The sequence below is a fragment of the Chinchilla lanigera genome, unplaced genomic scaffold (assembly GCF_000276665.1).
Source record: "Chinchilla lanigera isolate Chin_1 unplaced genomic scaffold, ChiLan1.0 scaffold00070, whole genome shotgun sequence".
NCBI lineage: Eukaryota > Metazoa > Chordata > Mammalia > Rodentia > Chinchillidae > Chinchilla > Chinchilla lanigera.
In genome coordinates, this window is record NW_004955471.1 from 6,188,301 (window position 1) to 6,209,829 (window position 21,529).

Consider the following 21,529-nt stretch of genomic DNA (forward strand, 5'->3'; position numbering starts at 1 on the left):
AAAAAAAAAAAAAAAAAAAAAAAACAAATCGGAAAATAATAGTCAGCTTTTATTGAGTCTTTGCTGTGCTGAGATTTATGCCTGTTGTCTTCAGTCCTTTAGTATTGTATGCAGAGGGGAAAACGAGCTCAGAGGCATTAGTACAATCAAGTCGCGTAGATAGTAACCGTGAGGATGGAATTTGAGTTGGTCTAGCTGCAAGACCCACCCTTTCCAAAAGCCACTGGCTGTTTTCCTCAAAACCTCGTTTTACACTCAGTGCTGGCCACCATATTCTCTCCTGGGACAGAACTTGGCACCGGTTCAGGGCTCAGTTAGGAGTTGCCAGTGCCTTTGGCGTCTGTGTGCAATAGTAAAACAGCCAGAACTGTTTCTGGTCGTCTTTCCAATCCCAGTGTTTAGTGGAAAGCTTGCATATGTGCTTCATGTATGTCTCTTGAATAGGGTCATTCCTAGTACATTCCCATTTCCAGGAAGTGTAGGAAAGATTAAGAACCCTCAGGGCACAGCACCCACAATAGTTGACAGTATGCATGACAAGGTCATTCGTATACTAAGGACAAAAGGGGAAACAAAAAAAAATCAAATCCCAGGCCCTAGAGGTCTCTTTGGGGAGTGAGTGAGAGCAGCGTTTACTTGGGAGCCTCATGGCCTGGATGTTAGTGCCACCGTCGCCTGCGCAGGACGTGCAGGTCTGTCCCTGGAGTGAGTCTCCAGGGCCTGGTTCCCGCCGGTAAACCCTAGCCCATCTTCCGCTGGGTGGACGGGAGGTGTTGCACACGCAGGCTCTGGAAGGACCTGAAGAGCCACTTGCTCGCCGCTTCCCTCGTCTCCCAGAAGGCACAGGCTGAATATACTTACCTGTTTCATGTGTGACTGCTGCATTGAAGAAATGCTGGGGAAGGGGGGCATGTTTCTGTCACGTGTGTTGCTGAAGTCCACATTGTAGCCATCATTTTCATTTCCTCCTTCCTCAAATATTTTAGGAATAAAAAAACAGACTTACTGACTGTGAATGTCACCTCCATGCCCCTCCCCAGCCCGCCCGTGGCAGTGGCGTCCGCACAGTGTGCGGTCTTGAGGTGGAAGAGCAGAAGGGAGGCATGAGGGGGCCTGCAGGGAGGGCGCTTGAATCATCAGCCACAGATTATTTTTAGACCTTGAGTAATTGAATGTTTTCTGTCCCAAATTTTGGCTAAAACAGGAAGGCCGCTCACTGAGATCCAGGGTGTCTCTGCCTTCCCTTCTGTACTTGAATGTGTTTCTGGGTACCCTGTGTCCTTGGAGGGAGGAGATGGCCGTGAAGAGCCTGTCCACCTGCTTCCCTTGCTGCCCCTGGGTGGACACACCTCCTGCTTGTCGGTTGGCTTGTCCTCCTCTGGCAGCAGCACACAGGCTTGTAGCCTGAGTTCTCGGTAGAGATCCTTTCATTCCTGTTTCCTGTGACCCAGCCCCCTCGTTCCTCTCGCTTTACTGCTTCCAGTGCGCCTCCTCGCCCTTGGTCTCTGTTTCCTCACTCTGGTTGGAGTTACCAGGACTGAGGACTCACATGTGACCCATCGGAGCCGGCCTTTAGCTGGTTTTTCCTCCAGTAGCCAAGGAACGGTGGCTTTTGACTTGCCAAGGGTGCCACAGTCACCTGACTCCACTGCCTGCCACCTACCTTAGTGACAGAAGGTAGGGTCCATCTGTTTGCTCTAGTATGACTAGATTGATCCCTCTGCCTCTCCCTCTGCCTCTCCCTCTGCCTCTCCCTCTCCCTCTCCCTCTCCCTCTGCCTCTCCCTGTCCCTCTCCCCCTCTCTCTCTCTCTCTCTCTTTCTCTCTCTCTCTCTCTCTCTCTCTCTCTCTCTCACACACACACACACACACACACACACACACACAATTAGCAGGTGGGACATTTATTTTTCAGGATACACATAAAGCTGCCATTATAGGGAGGATTCTGGTGCTAATTTAGATGCAAATGGAATTGCCCAACTAGAGCTGATTACAGAAAGGTCAGGGTGTCTGTATGCTCAATTTCACTCCTACGCATTAAGTTAATGCAATGCTGCAGTTGTGGGCATGATGTCTGCGCTTGGTTCTGGCCTTAATTTTTTTTTATAGAGTTTTGACTTTATAGAAGTGGAGTGTGACACATGGCGCCACCTCCTTCACCCACCTCCTTTTTAAAAGAAAACAAAGTTTCTATTTCTGAGAAGCTTGAAATTCTAATTAAAAATACGCATTTTGGGGGCTCCTAGACTGTGATAAAAGGGAATAGGCTGACTGTAAGGTTCAGTTGCCATCCTGTTCAGAAAACTGATTGTAGCTGCATGTGCACTGCTTCCAGGACTGACAGTGCTGCATCACAGGATGTCGGGTGGTGATCAGATGGCACAGGTTGTTCTGTTGTATTCATTTGCATATGTATATTATTCTGAATATATGAGCAGAGCACATACATGTGACACAGGCACTGTATGTATTGCACTGTATATATTTCAGTATGGTACTGTGTGGATACCAGAGTTTCACAATACAGTACTTACCCTTTTACTACATGTGCTATCTGCTAACATTTTCTATTTGAATTTAGCTAAACTGCTAGTGGACCAATAAATTGAATTCACTCACCCACTCTTGGGTCTCAAACTGTACTTTCAAAATCACTAACTTACGAGACTAGCAAAGACACAACATGAAGAGGGCTACAGGTGTGAGTGAGAGGAGGATGGGAAAGGTGGGCGAAGAATGAATGATCTCATCAGGTGGACTACGCTGGACTCAACAGTGATGACATTAAGTACCCTCCTCAGAGCTCCATTCTAGAAGTTGGGCTACAAAGTAAGCACACAAGAGGGCCTATGCAGAGATAGTCTTTAGGGTTACAGTTTTTCTCATTTAGCCAGGTATAATCATTTGTTTATGGAAACTGTTTTCTTTAGGCTGTTTCAGTCATTGTGGTCCAGCTTTAGTATGAAATAACATTTTTAAACTTTCATACCCCTAATCATATCCTAAGTGTTATTGCTCTATATGATAAGGTGCTAAGGCCTTCACTGGCTGTTTCTATGTAAGTTTGTAACTACCTTTATAGAATCAAGGAAATAAATATTGGTAGTCATCTGTAAGGCAGAAAGTCTTCCTTCCACTTGCAGGTGATTGCCCTTCCTCGTTGGACTCTGGCAGGTTTGCTGCTTTTCTGTCTTGCTGGTACTACTTTGGGGCATTGGTGGAAGACTGCACTTCACATTCTGCACAGCGGCGCGTCTTCCCTCTGGTGGTTTATCGTTAGCTTTCAAGTGATCACACCCGGGCTCTGGGCTCATCCTCATTAAGAAGTTTGCCTGTTTGGGGGGATTAGAAGAGGTTTCTGAAAGCAGGATAATGGGGCAGGGAAAGATTTTCTGGTATAAAAGGCTTTAAAGGCTCTGAGGAGGTGGTAGGGAAATGGGATGGAAAGAGAAGGGAACCAGGTTTTCCTGGCTGTGGTTTTAGTTTAAGGTGAGTGTGACCTTAATTTATCCTGAGTTTGCAACTTGATAAGTAATGGAATTGGGTTTTTAATATTTATAGCATGTTATGTAAATGCTGCCCCTTTGAGAGCTTTCTTAAATCCTCTTAGCTTATTAATGACAACTTTGATTTCTAAAAAGAAATAAAACCTTTCCATTTATCCAGCCTAAGAGTAGTAAACAATAGACACTTAATGCTCTCCTTTCATGTTAGCCCCCAAAGACTGAGACTTATAAGGAGTTTATTGCTGGGCTTTTGAGCTTATTAAGGTCATGTGTGACTCCAGAGGGGAATGTTCGTGCTGCATTATTGGTACAGAGGCATCTCCTGGGTTCTGCAGGACACGTCAGTGAGTCCAGCGATGCTTGGTAGGTAAGTTGAACTTCCGGCATTAGAGAAACTGCACACATGACCCATTTGAAATGATTGCACTATGGTACTTTTTTCTAGTGATCAAGATTGTTAGAAAATGAGACTTCTGCCTAAATCATTTTGGATTAGGTTTCTGCTACACTGCCCCAAGATTGCAGTAGTTGAGTGGATGTGAACTAATGGAGCTACATGTTTGGAATAGTTGTGAGTCATTTCCCCCTTAGCTAAGCTTAGTGACATCAGTTATTTTAGAGGTCTTCATGAAAATGTCCTTCAGATTGGGGGTGCAGCTCAGTGGTAGAGTGCTTGCCTGTAATGAATGAAGCCTTGAGTTTGAGCCTCAGCTCTGCCCACCCCCCTCAAAAAAAATCCTTTTCTGGGCCTTCAGAACACATGTAGATCATAAGGAAGAAGTGGAAGCTAAGCTTAACTCTGGCAGATGTAAATTGCCACGTCCTTGCGGGCTGCCATTCACTCATGGAAGTACATTCTGTGTGCCAGACTGTACACTGTACTGGGGCAGTTAAGAGAAAGAGTGAGCGTCCCAGGACAGCCGGCTGGAGAAAGCAGGAAACAAGGGATAGCAGCAGTTTTCAGAAGCGGGGTAGCCTGGAGGAAGCACTCTTCTCAGTGTAGTGTATTTGCCCTCTGCTTGTTTCTTACCTGTTTCCATTGCTGCATGTGGGCTAGGGAGAGCCCTTTAAAGGTGGCCAGATGGCAGCATGCCGTGCTGCACATTGGGAGGGCTCCCGAGCTGACACGGAGCTGGGGGAGCGTGGCCAGGCCACTCAGGGCACTGCTGTGTGTTAGTAGATTCTAAAGCACCAAATAAAATGGACAGTAACATAGCCCTTGTTTAGGGTGAGGTCAGCAGACAGCTGATTTGGTAATATTTTATCCACCAGGGCTCATCTTTCCAGGACACAGCTGAGTACCAGGAACTTTTTAAAAGTAATTTAAGCAACTGAAATAGATACTGCCGAGCCGTATCTATTAGCGCAGATGTATCGTCCACTCAGGGCTCATCTGTACATATCTAGCAGATCCGGACATCTGGCTTCTAAACTGACCTGTGGATTTTGAAAGCTGAAATTAAAAGGGGGAGAGGAATATAGTATAAATACAGTATACAGTGGTGCAGTAATGGTATGATAAAGTGACAGCTCACACTTTTAAAGGAGGAAGAAAGAAGAAGAAAAAAGAATCTCTCAAAAAATATCACTCTCTGTTCTGTTTAGAATCAAGTGCGTTTGATTTGCTTGGCGGGGTCATTTCTAAGATTTCTTAGGTGTGGTACTAGAATCTGAAAGCTTGAACTATTTTGGTGATTATCATGGGTTCAAGGGTGGGACTGTCTCGGCCCTTGTAGGAAATGGACCGTTGTGGTGACATCCACATGTTATACTCTGCTTTTAGGAGAACAAGGAAGTATATATTAGCCCTGAAGGAACTCCCCAAATGTTTCAGGCTGAAATTTCTGTAAGCATAAGATCTTTAGCTTTTGAAAATTTGACTCTTTCAGTGAATCTTCTTTGCTGAAAGACTGACATTTTACTGCTTGGGAAAAATCACAAAGGTAGAAAATATTTGTATTATAAAAAAAAGTCACAATTACTTTAGTAAGCAGTAAGCTCTTACAGCACTTTGTACACAATACTTTATGTATATTATTCAGCTATAAAAAATTGACCTGTAACTCTCCAGAAACACATCTGAACGCTGTAGCATTTCGTGGTAGTACCTGTCCTTTGCAGTGTGTTATACTATCATTTTGCTTTTTTTGCCCTTCTTCCTAGCATAAAATACGTTACGTTTTTGGTTTCTTGTATGTAGCAGATCCCAGTAAATGTTTATCGAATGACTAATCATGAAGCAAGTTATGCCGAACTTTCTAATGAATCCATTACTAACCATGTAAATAGTTTTCATAATCTTTTTTTCTCCATTTTTGATTACACACTAAAATCTTTATGGTATTTGAACTGCATCTGATGATCGGAGTTGTCAGAACACTTGAGTTGCTGCTGCTTTTGGCCTTTGCCTTTCCCTTATGGAATTGAAGGGAGGAAGCAGTGTGAGGTGCCGTGGATTGTGACTGCTCCCGATGGAGCACCGAGGTGTGCCACGTGCGTGTCTGTAGCGGGGGCACTACTGGGAGGCTGGGGTGTCAGGAGTTGGAAGGATGCTCACCGTGCTTCCTGTATCCTTGGTCCAGGTGACTGTGGAGGAAGTCATGACCACAACTGCATATCTGGACCTTTTCCTGCGCAGCATCTCGGAGCCAGCACTGCTGGAGATCTTCCTCCGTTTTATCCTGCTGCACCAGCATGAGAATGTTCACATTCTGGACACTCTCACAAGCCGAATCAACACCCCTTTTCGGGTAAGGAGGAAGGGAACTTAGAACTCAGATTCCAGAAGTTTGGGAAATGAGATTGTGCATACATCTCTGCTCACCCCCTTTTTTTAGAGCATGCATTACTTTCTTTCTATCTGGGTAGAGATGAACTGGATTTTTTTTCCCTCCTACCACAAGTCCTTTTGTCAGTGAAGCAGCACTTACTGCCTTTCATAGGACATTTTTTCTTAAATTTTTCTATGTAGGCACTTTCTTCTGTAGAACTAGCAGACTGCCGTTCTAAAGGGGTAGGATTTTGGAGAATTTAGAGGCTTAAGTGCCAGAAGAGCCAAGGAACCAGAGGTGTATCAAGTCTGGGTATGAGAGATTGTATCTCTATTCATGGGTGTTTGAAATGAAAGTCTGGGAAGTTCTGTAGCCTGGATCGTTCTGAAGTTTGGAGCTCTGCTTAACTGAAGGTTCTCTCACTTCTATTGGTTTCATCTGTTATATCCCCTCTGAAAAGGCTATTGAAGTGCAATTATTGTTTTAAAAGCAAAAGAATAATAACTTTGCAATGTTTCTTTGATTTTGTAATATATGTAGCTGTAATATGTTTAACAGTAATAGCATAAAGAGGGGGTAGAGGGAATAGAACTGTATAGGAGTAATATTTTTATATTTCACTGGAACTAAGTATAAATCTGCAGTAGTGCCTGTAAGTTAAAATACTAGATGGGAAGAGCTAGAGAAGCCACTAAAAAATCACAAAAGTGAAAAAGGAATTAAAGGGTTATAGTAGAGAAAATAGTCTAATTCCACCTAATGTGAACAGAGTAAACATTTTTCTCATGTGATGTGGAGCATTCTTCAAGACAGACCACATACTGGGCCATACATAAGTCACTGAATTCAAAACGATTGCAATAATGCAGAGTATGTCCTGTTATCACATGGATTGGATTTTAAAATTGTTGACAGGAATTTTGGAAATTCACAGTCACATAGAAATTAAGCTGTAAACTTCTAAATAATTTTCAGTAGATCAAACAAGAAATCACAAAGGAAGAGAGTTTACTTTGAGATGCTATAACATGGATAAACCTTGAGGATATCCTAGTAATTGAAATAGGCCAATCACAAAAAGACAAACTGAATAATACCACTCATCTGAGGCATCTAAAGAAGTCAAACAGAGAAATATAAAGTAGAATGGTGGTTGCCAGGGTTTGAATGATGGGGAAAATAAGCCATCGGGTTTTTACTGTGGTACTTAAAAAAGAAGAATGATATAAATCTTCACAGAATTTTCCAAAAAATAGTAGGTATTACATCCCAACCCGTTCTGTGAGACCAGTGTTATCTTGACTCCGAAATGAGACAGAGATATCACAAGAAAACTCAGACTATTATAAATCTATTATAAATATATAAACACAGGTATTCTCAGTAAAACACTAGAGCACAGAATCTGTAATGTATACAAAGATTATATACTCTTAATCAAGTGGAGTTTATCACACCAGGAGGGAAAAACTAGTTTAAAATATGAAAATCAATGAATGCAATTCATTATATCAAAAAGCTAAAGGAAAAATTATGTAATGATCTCAGTAGACACAGAAAGAGCTTGATAACATTCAGCATGATCAACATACTTAACTAGAAATAGAACGGAACTTCTTTAGTCTGATAAAGGGCATCAGTGAAAACCTCAAGAGTACATCTTACTGAATGGGAAAAAAAACTTTTAAGGAATAAGAATGTCTGCTCTTACCAATTCTATTCAAATAGTGCTTGAAGTTCTATCCAGGGAAATTAAAACAAGAAAAGAAAAGAAAAACCATCCAGAGCAAAAGTGAAATCACCCATCTTTATAGGTGATGGGATCGTGTGTGTAAAAAGCTGAAGGATACACTAAAAAACCATTAAGCCTTCTAATGAGTTTAGCAAGATTGCAGGATGCAAGAGTAATTAATTTTATTTCTATACAGTAGCAATGGGCAACTGAAAAATCAAATTATGAAAATCCTATTTATGATACAGTAACATTAGAATGAATAAAATATTCAGGAGTAAAAACCATAAAAGAAGTATAAAACTCATACGGTGGAAAGTACAAAAATTGTTAAAGAAATTAAAGAAGATCTAAGTAAATCAAAAAATAGCCTATGTTCATAGGCTGAAGACTTGATATTGTTAATATAGGAATACTCTCCAAATTGATATGCAAATCTAATTCGTTCCTTGTAAAACTTCCACCTGGCCTCTTCATTGAAATGATAAGGTAATTCTAAAATTCCTATGGAATTGCAAAGATCACAGAATGACCAAAATAAACTTGAAAAAGAACAAGGAGAACTCAAACTTCCTGATTTCAAAGCTTACTTTAAAACTATATTAATCCAAACAGTGTGCTACTAGCATAAAGGTAGATAAGCAGAAGAACAGAATAGAGTTGAGAGTCCAGAAATAAATGTACGTATTTGTGGTAATTGGTTTCCCAACAGGATTTCAGGGCCATTCAGTGGGAAAAAGAATAGTCTTCCAAAAATGGTGCAGGGAAAACTGGATATGCATCTGCCAAAGAATGAGGTTGAATTTTAATTCACACCATGTGTAAACATTAAGTCAAAGTGAATCAGAGACCTATAGAACTAAAACTGTAATGCTGTTTAAAACAGTGACTCAGAGTCATGAGCAACAAAAGAAAAAAAATAGGTAAATCAGACATCATCAAAATGGAAAACTTTTATGCTTTAAAGAATACCATCAAGACATGGAAAAGACAACACACAGAATGGTAGGAAATCTTTGTAAATGATATGTCTAGTAAGGTACTTGTACATAGACTAAAGAAAACACCACACACGCAAAAAGAAATACACCCTGCTTAGCACCTTTAACAGTGGTTTGTCGGGCTTACTATGGCAGCAGATAAGAAGGATACATAAGTGAGACATGGGAAAGGAAGTGTTGAGGGGTAGTACTGCGAAGAAGACAAGAAAGGTTTTTTTTTTTAAGAGTAGGAAGATTTTATTGGGAGAAAGAAAGCTTCTGTGTAAGAGGGACTGAAGGGGGCCCGGAAGGTGGGTTGCCCACCAACCTGTATTGTCAAGGGTGTTTTATTGAGCAAAGCCACGAGGTAAGATGGGACAGAACTATAACCAATCAAGAAGATTACAAGTATAGTCGCTTAGGTAATATGGATCCAATGGCAAATCATAGGATGGGTGTGAGGTAGGACAAAACTATGGTCACCTAATAAGATTACAACAAGTATAGCTGCTAGGGTAATACTGATTAAATGGGGATCAAATGGGGTGACAAGTCATGTAGCCAGTATGCATGGGTAGACGAGGACTTTCCTGAAAGGGGTGGGTTAAAGTTTGGGGGACCACCCCAAGGCAATTGATGCCTACTTACAATATCAATCACTGCTGTTCATCCCTAGGCGAAATATGTGGGTGAGTAGTTGTTCTTTTTCTTGAAGCCTGACCTTCAGTGAATATGCCTCCAGCCACAGTTGTCTTCTGTATTGACCTCTCAAGGGCTCAGCCCTGTCTGACTGCCTACAATATTTCTACTTAACTTAGCTATCTATAATATTTCCCTCTGAAGAAGTACCCCTAGCTGCCGTGCGGGGCCAAGGATCAAAGGCCTATCTGGCGACTTCCAGCTGAAGAAGGTCGTAGTTGTGATCGGCAGTCAGAGATACTCCACAGAGGGTTTATCTAAAGGCCGTGTGTGGACACCAGGTGTTCAACAAGAAAGATTTTTGTAGGGAGGTGTTGCCTAAGCTAAGTCTTTGAGAATAAGTAGGGGTTAACCTTGAAGGAGGCAGGAAAAGGCACCCCAGGTAAGCAAATAGCAATGTGCAGTGACTTGGAATGGAACAAAGTGTTTTGCTTTAGCCTGACTACAAATATATAACCTTCCCTGAACAAAAGAGATGTTTGGGGGCAGGTCAGGTACAGCTGCTTCTTTACAACACCATTGTGGATTTCATTGACCAGGTTTTAAGCCCATCCTGAGCGAAAGAGAGGCCAGCACTTACTTTCCTGTACAAAGAACGAGAGCCTGAATTACTTCAATAGCCCGGTAGATTGATAAAAGCTTGCTATCAAAAAGATATAATGATTTTATAATATACTTCTGGGTATGTCTCATATTTGGCAGTTTATCTTTTCCTCTTGGAAATTGGAGATTGAAGGAATTCTTTTTTTTAAGAATGAACTTTTTAGTGGGGAGGTACTACCTTGTGCTCAGCATTATTTAGGAAATTGAACCAAGGAGAGTATTTTCTCCCAGCTGAGGCTTGGGGCTGAGAGCTCTAAAGAGAGCTGGCCAGGTTACGTGCAGTGTTCTATGACTTCTCCTTTATAAATAACCAGTGTTGTATTTGAAAATTAGGAAAAAAACTACCTGAGGAGAGAGGGTGTGTGTGTGGGGGGGTGGTGTTGGAGGGAGTGGGAATATATGCCTATATGGGAGCTGTAGAGTGGGTATGTGTTTATCTGGATCTTTAAAAGTTGCAAATACGAGCATAGGAATTTTTATATCAGGATAATTCTGCGCAGTGGCATAATTCCAGGCACTGGCTTTCTAACCAGCTCCTATAGGAGAACTGATATCCTGAAATACACATTCTCTCTGGCAACAGTATGCTTTTTATCAAAATTACTAAAAAAAGAGACCATTTTATTTTGTAATTCCGGTTTATTTGCCATCTGTGGGGAGTCGCGCTATTCCAGTATTTGAAACAGAATGTGTGCTGATTGCTTCCCAGCTTTGTGTGGTGTCCCTGGCATTATTCAGAACGCTCATCGGTTTACATTGTGAAGATGTGATGTTACAACTAGTTTTAAGGTGAGTTACCTGTTTTTTTCTCTTTATGGAAAAATTCACTCTGTGTGATCATTATTTAACTTTGAGAATTAAGCTAAGTAGGGGCCATTTTCAAAGAAGAAAATGATCAAGAGTGCCAATTCAGTTTTTACATTCCTTCTCAAGGTTAATTTTCATTTTATTACAAAGAGCTTTTCAGGAGCATATGCATTATATTATGAACATGTTCATGGAAACAGCAGATAGAATGTTTGAAAATTTTCAAAAGTATTATAAAGGCTCTTTAGGATTGTGGCTGAACTTTTTTCTCCCACAGTACAGTTATTAGACACCTTTGTAACTAAAAACAGCTTTTCCAAACAGGGAGACGCTATTGAATGTAATTACTTTGGCTCTTTCTTTGGTAGTAGCGCACGGGCACTGTGCACTGTCTGGTCCACGAGTACATTTCAGTTGGATTCAGTAAATATTTAATGAGTGCTCGGCACAGTTCCTTGAGTGGGGCAGGTGAACTGAGAAAACTTCGCGCAAGTGACCGAGTCTGTCAGCAGAAGTGCGAGAGGGAAGGCGTAAGGAAGCAGCTAGTACTTGAAGATGGGTGCAGGAGTCAGAGCAGAGGGCCGATCGTTTGGTCACGCAGGCTGGAGACGCAGTGGTGCTGAAACCTGCCCCGGCCCAGTGTGCCTCCTCCTCTCTGGGAGGGGTGTGCTTTTGTGAAGGGAAGCAGCGGTGCTTCACCGTCAGCACTCTGTTCAGCCTTGATCCCAGGGCACAGTTCTAGAAACCTCAGCTCTTTTCTCCTGTCTGCTGAACCCAAATCCTGAGCCTTGAGATTGACTCCTCGAGGACTGGCCGAGAGAGGAGCAGAGGGCCAGTTCCCTGGGAAGGTGGCAGCACTTTGGCTTCCGTGCCCTTCTGATGGTGTGTAACAGAGACCCAGTGTCCCCAGCTCCTTCCTCAGTGAGCTTGCTGACTCTCCACTTGCTCCGTCCTTGGGAATAAGGGCAGATGAACCCAGAGCAGGGGAAGAAGGAGGGGCTGGAGGTTTCCCTTGTCCAGGGCAGGTTCTTTGTGGCTTGGGTGGAGCCTATGGAGAAAGCGAGAAAGCATTTGCCATGGAATACTGGCATTTGTGGTTAGGGAGCTCTGGAGAGTGAAGGCCTGGCAAAGTGTGCTCTCGAGAGCAGCACAGTGGCTTTGCCTGGGAACTGCTGAGACATGCACATTCCTGGCTCCTCCCTGAACCTACTGGGCAGAAACTTGAAGACGGCCTCAGCAAGCTGTGTCAACAGGTGCTTTGGCGAGTTCTAATGCTCCGTAAGCTTGAAGGATGCTGCGGTATAGGTGTAGCATCCTGCCAAAGGGGATGATTAAGAAGGAGTCTGAAGAAGTTGGTGGCTGCGTATCATGGAGGGCCAAAGCAGGCTTGTCATCTTGTAGGAGAGTGTTGCTGTTAGATGTTTAAGTAGAAAAGGGTTTTGAGCTTTTTAGGGTTCAGGTCAGGTCATCAGTAACTAATCTTATGGCATTAGCAGAGATCATAAAGAAACACATTGGGTAGTCTGTCCTGAAAGGATTACTTTAGCTCCCCATGAGGTGAACACTGAACAACCGAATGCATTAGCAAGGCCTGAATGAAGTCCAGAAGAACAACTTGGTGAGACCTTCTTCAGTGCCAAAAAACGGGCTTTTATTCCAAGGTGGGTAAGACTTGGTTGTATTTAAATGTTAAGTGTTTAAATACTGCTGTTTTGGTGGCAGAAAAGCAGCTAATTTTGAGCATACCTGGAAGGCTGCCTTGGTTGGGAGATGCAGAAGTGCCCCACCAGGGTCATCAGGGCAGATCAGCCCAGGTGGTGGGAGCTTTGTTTGCTGGCTGTCCAGGGACCTTACAAGGTTTGCTCTGATCACCTTGTGTCTGTTTTAAAGTCCTAGGTTAAAAATGTCCTCGGAGATGGCAGTGGCTTTGGCTTCTCTTAAAACCCAGAAGTGTGCCTTACGAGGTGGAGGAGTCAGCTCTTGTTTCAAATACGTACATGTCCACCTCAGGGCTGGACAGATCCATAGTGGATAAGGGTTAATAACCTCAGAAAGTGCTGCAGAGTGGGTTGTCAGAAGTTCCAGACCAAATGCCCGGTCCGAGATTAGATCTGAGATCTGCCTGCTGGTCCAAGGCTCTCTGAGCCCATGTTTGCCCGCCCTCCCTCCTATAATGTAATAGTGTAGTTGTTGTTTGTGGAATATTTCTTCCAGTTCTGCTGCACTGCCTGAGCAAGTCCGAGGTGAGTGAGGGAGAAGCCTTACAAGAGACCGCTGTTCCTGGTCTCTTTCCTCTGAACTGCTGATTTGACCTATTCTGGTCTTGAATCATGCTATTTTATAAGGAGAACCAACTGTGGATATCTGTGAAAATGTTTTGAAATGATATAAAGTACCACACAAATGTAAGGGAGGGGAGTTTTCCAGAAAATGCATTTCAAGTTCATGATAACAGTGTCTTTTCTGATTTAGATTATATCCCCAAAGCAAGGGGAATGAAAAAACTTCTGTTTTTCTAGTCATTTGAACTTTGCGTTAAAGAGCACTAGAATAGATTTATAATCTTTTTTTTTTTTTTTTTTGGTCTTTTCTTCCGGTACCAGGAATCAAACTCACAACCTTGCTCTTGCCAGGCAAACACTTTGCTGCTGAGCTAAATCCCCAGCCCCTCTCTCTTTTTGGTTTTGCCACCACAGCAGTCACTCAAATGTGTATGTAAATGTAGGCCTGAGCAGCCATAGAGCAGTGAAGGTTATGTGAATGCCTTCTTAGTGACGTTATCGTCCTGTAATAAAAAGTGATAAATAAGTAGGGATAAATAATGGTCATATGTCAATTTCCCCTGCAAGGCAAATGTTCTTAAATATTGACTCTTCAAAGTGATATTCTGTTTGCAACTGATAATGTTGCTTTCATTTGGAGAAATATCAAAAAAGCAGCTTGGAATAAGATACTCCAAAGGAGGGTGTTTCAGTGAGCAGAAAACCAAGGAGAAATTGCTCACCTCCACGGATGCGCGATGTACGATAGGCCAAGGGCAGGCGGAAATGCTGTCAAGCAGTGTGGTGACAAATCTTCCCCATGCTCCTGGAACTTGCCAGTTAAGGCAAAATTTAATTGCTTAACACCTTGAATGCCATTTCTGAGCATTTTGGGTAGGGTGTTTTTCTTCACAAGTGCCGGGCCATTGTCAGGTCAGGAGCTGCGTTGCCTGTTACGTTCAGATAGAGCTTGAAGAGAAGCTGTGCATTCCACTTGGAGAACATTTCCGTCTTGCCTAAGAGTTGGGGGTCTGGAGGAGAAGGGAGAGGAAAAGGCAGCCAGCTCAGGGGAGAATGAACAGGAGAGATGCGGCCAAAACTTCTTTGAACAAGAACTCTTTTTGAATTCACTCGCATTGCTCTGTAGAGTTTTGCACACTGGCACAGTGCGAGGGCTGTCGTCAGCTTGGAGGCAACACTTGGCTTACCTCGTTCTGCTTTACTGCTGGCTTTGGTTTGCTTTTCCTGTCAGTGCGAGAAAAGCACTGTGTGTTCTTTGTCATCAGTTGCTTGTTACTGAATTCTTGGAGAAGCGATTGTTTAACGAGTACTATCCAGAAGAAAAGGAAATAGTCCCTGTATTAGCTTTTTATCGCTGTGACAAAATGCCTGAGAAATAACAGCTTAAAGGAAGAAGTACTCTGGCTCACAGTTTCCGAGGCCTCCCTGTGGTCCGGTGGCTCCACTTATTGTAGGCCTGCGATGAGGCAGAAACATCCTGGGGGAAGGGCATGGGGTAGGACAGCTGCTCACTCTACGGCAGCCAAAAGGCACGGAGGGATAGAGGCCTGGAGGGAAGGAGCCAGAGAGCTGAGGACCAGATCTCGTCCTCAAGGTCATGACTGCATGACCACTCCCTTCACCTAGGTCCCCCCTGCTATTTCTGTCACTTCTCGGTGCCATCAAAGGCAGGTGTGATGGTGCACGCCTGTAGTCCCAGCATTCGGGAGGCTGAGCCAGGAGGATCTCTATGAATTTTGAGGCCAGCCTGGGCTACATAGTGAGTTCCAGGCCAGCTTGGACTGCACAGAGAGACCCTGTCTGAAAAAAACAAAAAATAGAAATAGAAATAAAAATAAATCAATAAAAAAGCCACTAAATTATGGGCTCACCATGGATTACTCTACTCGATGACGTTGGAGTCCTGATGATCCAATCGCTTTCTGCAAAGCCCTTGAGCTGGCAGCCAAGCCTTGAACACATGTAGTTTGGGGGACATTTTAAATCCAAATCATTGTACACCCAAGGTTGTAGAGGGCTGGGGAAGTAATGAAAACTGGGAGGACAGCAGGGACATTTGGGGCACTGCTGTTTTGGGAGATGGCTTTGAATAATCCAGATGTCTAAAGTTAGTATTTGTTAGTCTCCGATTATTCTTCCTGAACTTAAATGAAGTCCCCACATGAAATATATATATAAATGAAATGACAGTTTGATGGCAAATACCTCTACTAAATGCCCAAGTGCTTTTCTGCCGCTGGCAACCACCTTATTTTGATGTTTGACATTTGGGGAGCTTCTAGCACTTGTTTTATTCCCGGTCTTTCCCTATAAATGATGGAAAGGCAGAGGGTCGAGGTGTGCTTGTCTGCTCTCTTACCATGGTAAGCCATCATTAAACTGCAGAAACAACTGCTTTGAGTACCAGGGAGGTTGTTCATTTGAGTGGACTCCTCCAGTTCCTGTTTCATAGAACAACTTCTTCAGCCAACAGGGCATCTGTCTTTGATTTATTCAGAAGAAAATTCTTAGTTTCTGCTGAAAGCTTTCACAGTATTTACAAAGTTGCAAATTGCCAGTAACTCTATCTAAAATAATTTCAGGGTACCCACTGGTGACACTTGATAAACAGGTTTATGAGCTTTGATCTAGTGTCCTTTTTTTATACTTTAAATGAACATTAGAAGTCTGTGTATATCAGCTTCAACCATGAGGTACGTTTGATTTGAGCTGCAAGCAGTCACTGAGTTCTCATATTCAGTAAAGCAAGTTTATTCCATAAATAATGACTGGTGGATTTACAGCTGGTGATCAACTTGTAACACCCAGCTGAACGGAACCAGAGTGATGCTGGGTGTGGGAGGCCCACCTGAGGATTGCTGCTGGCAGAACTGGAGAGGAAGTTCAGAGGCTGTAGGGAGTTGTTGGTTTTCCTGGAGGAGCTTATCGTGCTGTCTTTCCTGATGAACTTGGCTGTTCTCATCATCCGAGGAGCTTGGGATCTTACTATCGCTGAGGATGGCTACAGTTCGCTTTGGGGGAGTACTGGTCCTCACTTTGAGCATCGCTTCCTGGCTCCAGAGGGGAAGATGGTGCACTGCTCAGACTCCTAGAGAAGCTTGTCGCATTGGCTTTTCTGATGAGAACTCAGCTGTTCTCCTGGCTGGAGGAGCTGGGGACCTCACTGTTGCTGAAGGTGGCTGCAGCACTGTTTGGGGGAGCTCTGGTTCTTACTTTGAGCGTCACTTCCTGGCTCCAGTGCGGATCCCTCAGCCTGCTAGCGCAGATCCTTCATCCTGCTGGCACGGACTTTCTAGCTTCCACCACTGACCTTTGGGCCTTCCCAGTGCAGATCCGTGAAACAGGCCTGCATGAGACATTTTTGTGGGCTCTTGGCCTCCAGTTGAACTCATGGAGGAGGCATTGTTACGGGTTTTAGGTCTTTAGCTGGACTCCTCCAGGACATTTCCACTGGGATCCAGGCCCTTAGCAGAATTCTGTGGTCTTTAGTGTGCGGACAGATTTCCTGTACTCTCTTTATATGGCTCTTTGGGTGACTAATATAAAATAATTCTGTAAATTATGTGTCCTTTATTATTCCCCTTGTAAATCCCAAACTACAACAATAATCAAAATAAGGACACAATAAATCCTGTGTGATCTGAATTTCCCCGGGCTCTGACAGCCTACAGGAAAAGAAGTCGCATCAGTAAGCACAGGACGGTTCTGCACAGCCATCTCAGGCAGACCTTGCCGCCATCTGCAGGGGTCCCTGAGGGCGGGCTCTTGTGTGTTGTCGTGAAGAAATCCTCCCGCCATCGTTGTCACAGCAGTGTCTGCATGGCTCCTCACCTGCTCTGCCCCTTCTTGTTGCTGCTGCCTCTCCCCTGTCCCCGCTACACACCGCCGCCCCTGTCCTGAGGTGCCAGAGCACCCTGCCTGCCTTCCTGAGGTGTCTGCCAGCTGCAGCAGCGCTGGGTTCAGACAGAGCGGGCAGATGCCTCTCCTCCCATGTCCTTCCTGGTCACCAAAGCATTTCTGCACACAGAGATCCACCTGTGGCGTTCATCTTTCTTCCCGTAGGGCTCAGGTACAAGTTACCAGAGCTTAACCAAGAATTAGAATATACCTGCCCCCTTCCCACTCTGTCCCCCGTGTTTGCTGTTCTTGTAGTTTTCAGCTGAGTTTATGACAGTGGATGGCCACTGCATTAGATGTGACTAGTGGGGACATATGGCTCTTAGTGACAGTAGTTAAACACATTCCTGTCAGCTTGAACCACCGGTGGTACATGCGTGGCCATCCCAGCAGGCAGCTTGTACCAGTGGTGGTGCAAACAGATCTAATCACTTGTTCAGTCTTTTTATGATAAAATCAATGAAAAGCTGCCTGACAGGCCAGTCGTACACGTACCACAGTAGTTCAAGTTACCCGGCAGTGAGATGCATGAATCCTGGCCCTTTCGAGAGCACTCTAAGTGGTCTGTGCCCACGGGGAGAGGAGGGCGGACCCCCTACCTCGCTTGCTGTGTGAGAACTGTGGAGGGCTTGAGAAAGAGTTTGATTCTGGGGAGACTGAAAGGCGGGGGGCCAAGTTTGTCATTTAATGGCCGGAAAGTATTCTTAAAACCTTTACCGTGAAGAATGGTGATGGTTCTTTGCTCCTTGTCTTACGTGTTGCCGAGGATTGGGTGTTAGTACAGACTTAGCTTTTCCTCATTTGGATCAACAGGAGACTGGGAAAGACTTGATACTTATAGGCCCCAAGGCATATCCTGCAAGTCGTATGTTTCATCTTTTTCACAGAAACCGTACTCATAGCTTACACTTCCTTGGAAGCGAAGAAATGTATGGAAACAAAAGCCACTGTAGCTTATTGAAAGGTGTGGCTGTTCGGAAGGAGCTGACTTCTGCACATGCGCGTGGCACTCGCCTCGGGTCCTCACCCCCCACTTCTTTAGATGAACACTGTGGTTTCCCCTTTCAAGAGAACAGCCATCCACACACGCTTTATTCTGCCCAGGAAGCCCCCCATGTGCTCCTGCTGCCTGGTCTTCAGGTCCGTGACACGGAGATGCTTTTGATCCCTAGCCAGCAGTGTCTTAGGGGAAATGGGTCTGGTGCTCCTTGCCAAGCCCTTCATCACCATGCTTTTTCCTGTGCTCATGAGAGCTAAGAGGTTTACACTAAGCTAGGTGTGGTGGTGCCGTTTGTCATCCCAGCACTCCGGGAGGCTGAGGCAGGAGGTCCCCAAGTTCCAGTTCAGCCTAGGAAATTTAGCAAGCCCTTGTCTGAAGGGTAAATAAAGAAGTTCACACTGCAGAGTGATTGTATACTTTCCACTAAACCAGAGTTTTCAACATTGTAAGATGAAAAATGCTGCAGCAGGCCCTTACTGTGGTAGCACATTATCTAGAACTGGTGAACGCTCACAGTGCAGTGCAGGTGATAGTCCTTCACTGGTGAGCTCAGTGATGCAGGCCCCCTTTGCCTGGGGGGAGGGGCTTCAGAGCAGGCGATGCTGAGGGTGCGCTTTGTAGGGTGACGGGGCACTTGTCAGGAGAGAAGGGAAGCACACCCCGGGGAGAAGGCACAGAGCTGAAGAGGGGATGAAGAGATGCCCGGAGATTAGATTCCAGAGACTCAGTTACTCTGCAGAGGGAGGGGATCAGAAGAGAGGCTCTGGACAAGCGTGAAGCAAGGCAGCAGGTGGAGCCCGCCAGCCAGCATGATAGGCAGGCTGAGAGAGGGGCGTGGATGAGTCCTTTCGGGAGCACCACTGGTCCCGAACGCGCTTCAGGATGCGGGTCCCCGTCCAGACTCGACCCTGCCAGACTGCGGGCCGGCTCTCTGTTCTAGGTACCTGATCCCCTGCAACCACATGATGCTGAGCCAGAGGTGGGCTGTGAAGGAGAGAGACTGCTACTCGGTGTCTGCTGCCAAGCTGCTCGCCTTGACGCCTGGCTGCTGCGCCAGCGGCATCACCCTGACGCTTGGGAACCAAGAGCGGGACTATATTCTCTGGTCGAAGTGCACGCATGATGGCTCAGGTAGGCTTGCCGGTGATGGTCTTTAAAACAAGACGCCAGACTCCGGTGCTTTGGGGTCCAGAGCACTGTACCGTCCCATTTCTGTTGTGAGTGACGTAAAGTGTCACGGAGACCACTCCACTCACGGAGGTGCCTGCCGTCACCTGGCTGTTGTCTCAGACCTTTATTATAAGTGGCCTTCATAGTGGCACTCTATAGAGTCTACATGTGAAAACATATTGGTGTGTATGACTTCTAAAGTAAAGTCAAAGTCACTGTTATGGGGATGGCTGTAGGTAAGATAGAATTAGTTCTTGTTTTAATTTCCAGAACAATCCATTTGTGGATTGTCTGCCTGTCAATAATACATCATTATAAAATTTGAAAATTGTGAGATGGCAACATTGTCTGATTAATTTGATTGACATAGTAGGAGGTTCCATAAATACTGTGTTTTTATAGGAGTTATATTTCTCATGTACTGTTTGCCAGCTGTAATTCACTTCGTACAAGTACAGTTTAAATGGCTACCTCGTGCTCGCTTCGGCAGCACATATACTAAACGGCTACCTCTATTAACCTCGGTCCTCTGGCAGGCATTTGGGAGAAAAGGGGCAAATATTTGTGTATCTCTGATGATCACATGGCTGTTTCAGGTCAGGAACATTCTGCCCATCGTGTGACCACTAGGAAATGGCTTAGTCCTGGTGTTGAGTCAAGTGTTTCCAAGTTGTAATCTGATTTTTCCTCCAATAATGTTCTCCTGCCCACCCGGCCACAGTACTGTTAAAGTAGGTTTATTAAAGTTTGGGCTACTTCACTAAAGAACTATCAGCATATTTGCTACAAACATAATATTTAAAAATTAAGGGTGTCTTTCATGCTCTTTACAGATACTGGGGACACGTGGAAATTAATAATTTATGTGACTGTCTTAAATATATTTTCCTGTTAGGCAAACTAGTACGGTGTCTTATTTTTTCATTTAGCAGTATTTTTTTAAAGCATGTTTGAAAATGAGTATCATTTTTATTTACTATGAAAGTTGTTTCAGGAATGATTTTGTGGCTAAACTTGCCTCAGAATTGAAAATTCAAATTAAACATGTGGTGTCCAAAACTTGCCAGCTTCTCTCTCTGTGTGTGATCATACTTAATGCTTTGAAGAAAGCAGTATCCCATTTTTACAGATGAAGAAGTAAACTCTCATTGCTGAGAGACACAGTGCCTCCACGTTCTGTCTTTCTGCACATCCTGCCTCTGGGGTTGCCCGGCGCCGGATGGACGCCTGGCAGGTGGGCCGTGTAGCCGGCTGGCTGGCCAGTGTAGTTACTGTGACCTGGTAGCAGCTAAGCTTCGGATTCTTGGCACGGCCACTGTTGGGGGCAAGTTACTTAACCCTTCTAAACTTTTCTCATCTGTAAAGCGGTGTCTACCCAAAGGGTTGTTCAAGGATAAGTGAATTAGACACAGAGATCTGAGAAGACTGTGGCATGTAGTAAGTACCCAGTGAAATAAGTTATGCCAGCCTAGTGACCTGAAAATGTGCCCTCATCATGGAGCAGCTCAATTCTGATCCAGCCTGGTAGATTCAGATCATGAAGGTGTGAGGCTTGCAACAGTGTGGCTGACGTGCGAACGAGGGCTGATCTGACCCCCGTCTCGGCTCTGGCCCTGGGGTGACTAGGGTTGAGTTCTGCCGTCTGTGAGCCTCCTTTTCATCTGCGAGCAGGGAGCAGTGTCTCCACAGAGGGTCACGGGGTTAATGCCAGTGCATTGACAAGGCACCCGCATCGTTCCACCTGGTCAAGAAATTGGGGAATATACATTTTCCTAGTCTTTTTTCCCCATCTTTAAATATAAATTTAAAATGCAAATATTTTCACAACTATTTCAGTAATGAGGTCAGAACTTTTAACATCAAAGATAGTTGTATGTCCAGATACAGAGTATTCTCAAGTGAAAGTGACTATTTGGTAGTGAGTATGACTTTAAGAGACAATTTGATACATGTCAACATGCTGATAGTCCCCAGGAAGGCAGAATGAGTTAATTGACTTTGCCAAAAGCCCAGTGTTTCTACAGAAAATCTAGTTTCCAAATTCATGGGTTACCAACCTCTCACTTTAGAGTCAAAGTGA

At 44.3% G+C, this 21,529-nt stretch overlaps 1 protein-coding gene across 5 annotated transcripts in view; it reads left to right on the top strand.

The window, feature by feature from the left end:
* Fam160a1 (family with sequence similarity 160, member A1) overlaps positions 1–21,529 on the top strand; it is a 244,571-nt gene that overhangs the window by 203,151 nt on the left and 19,891 nt on the right. For all 5 annotated transcript variants that reach the window (XM_013522889.1, XM_013522892.1, XM_013522890.1 and 2 more), the window contains 3 exons: positions 6,091–6,258; positions 11,003–11,082; positions 19,220–19,410. In XM_013522889.1, the coding sequence (XP_013378343.1) occupies positions 6,091–6,258; positions 11,003–11,082; positions 19,220–19,410 (439 nt within the window). The remainder of the gene's footprint in view (positions 1–6,090; positions 6,259–11,002; positions 11,083–19,219; positions 19,411–21,529) is intronic.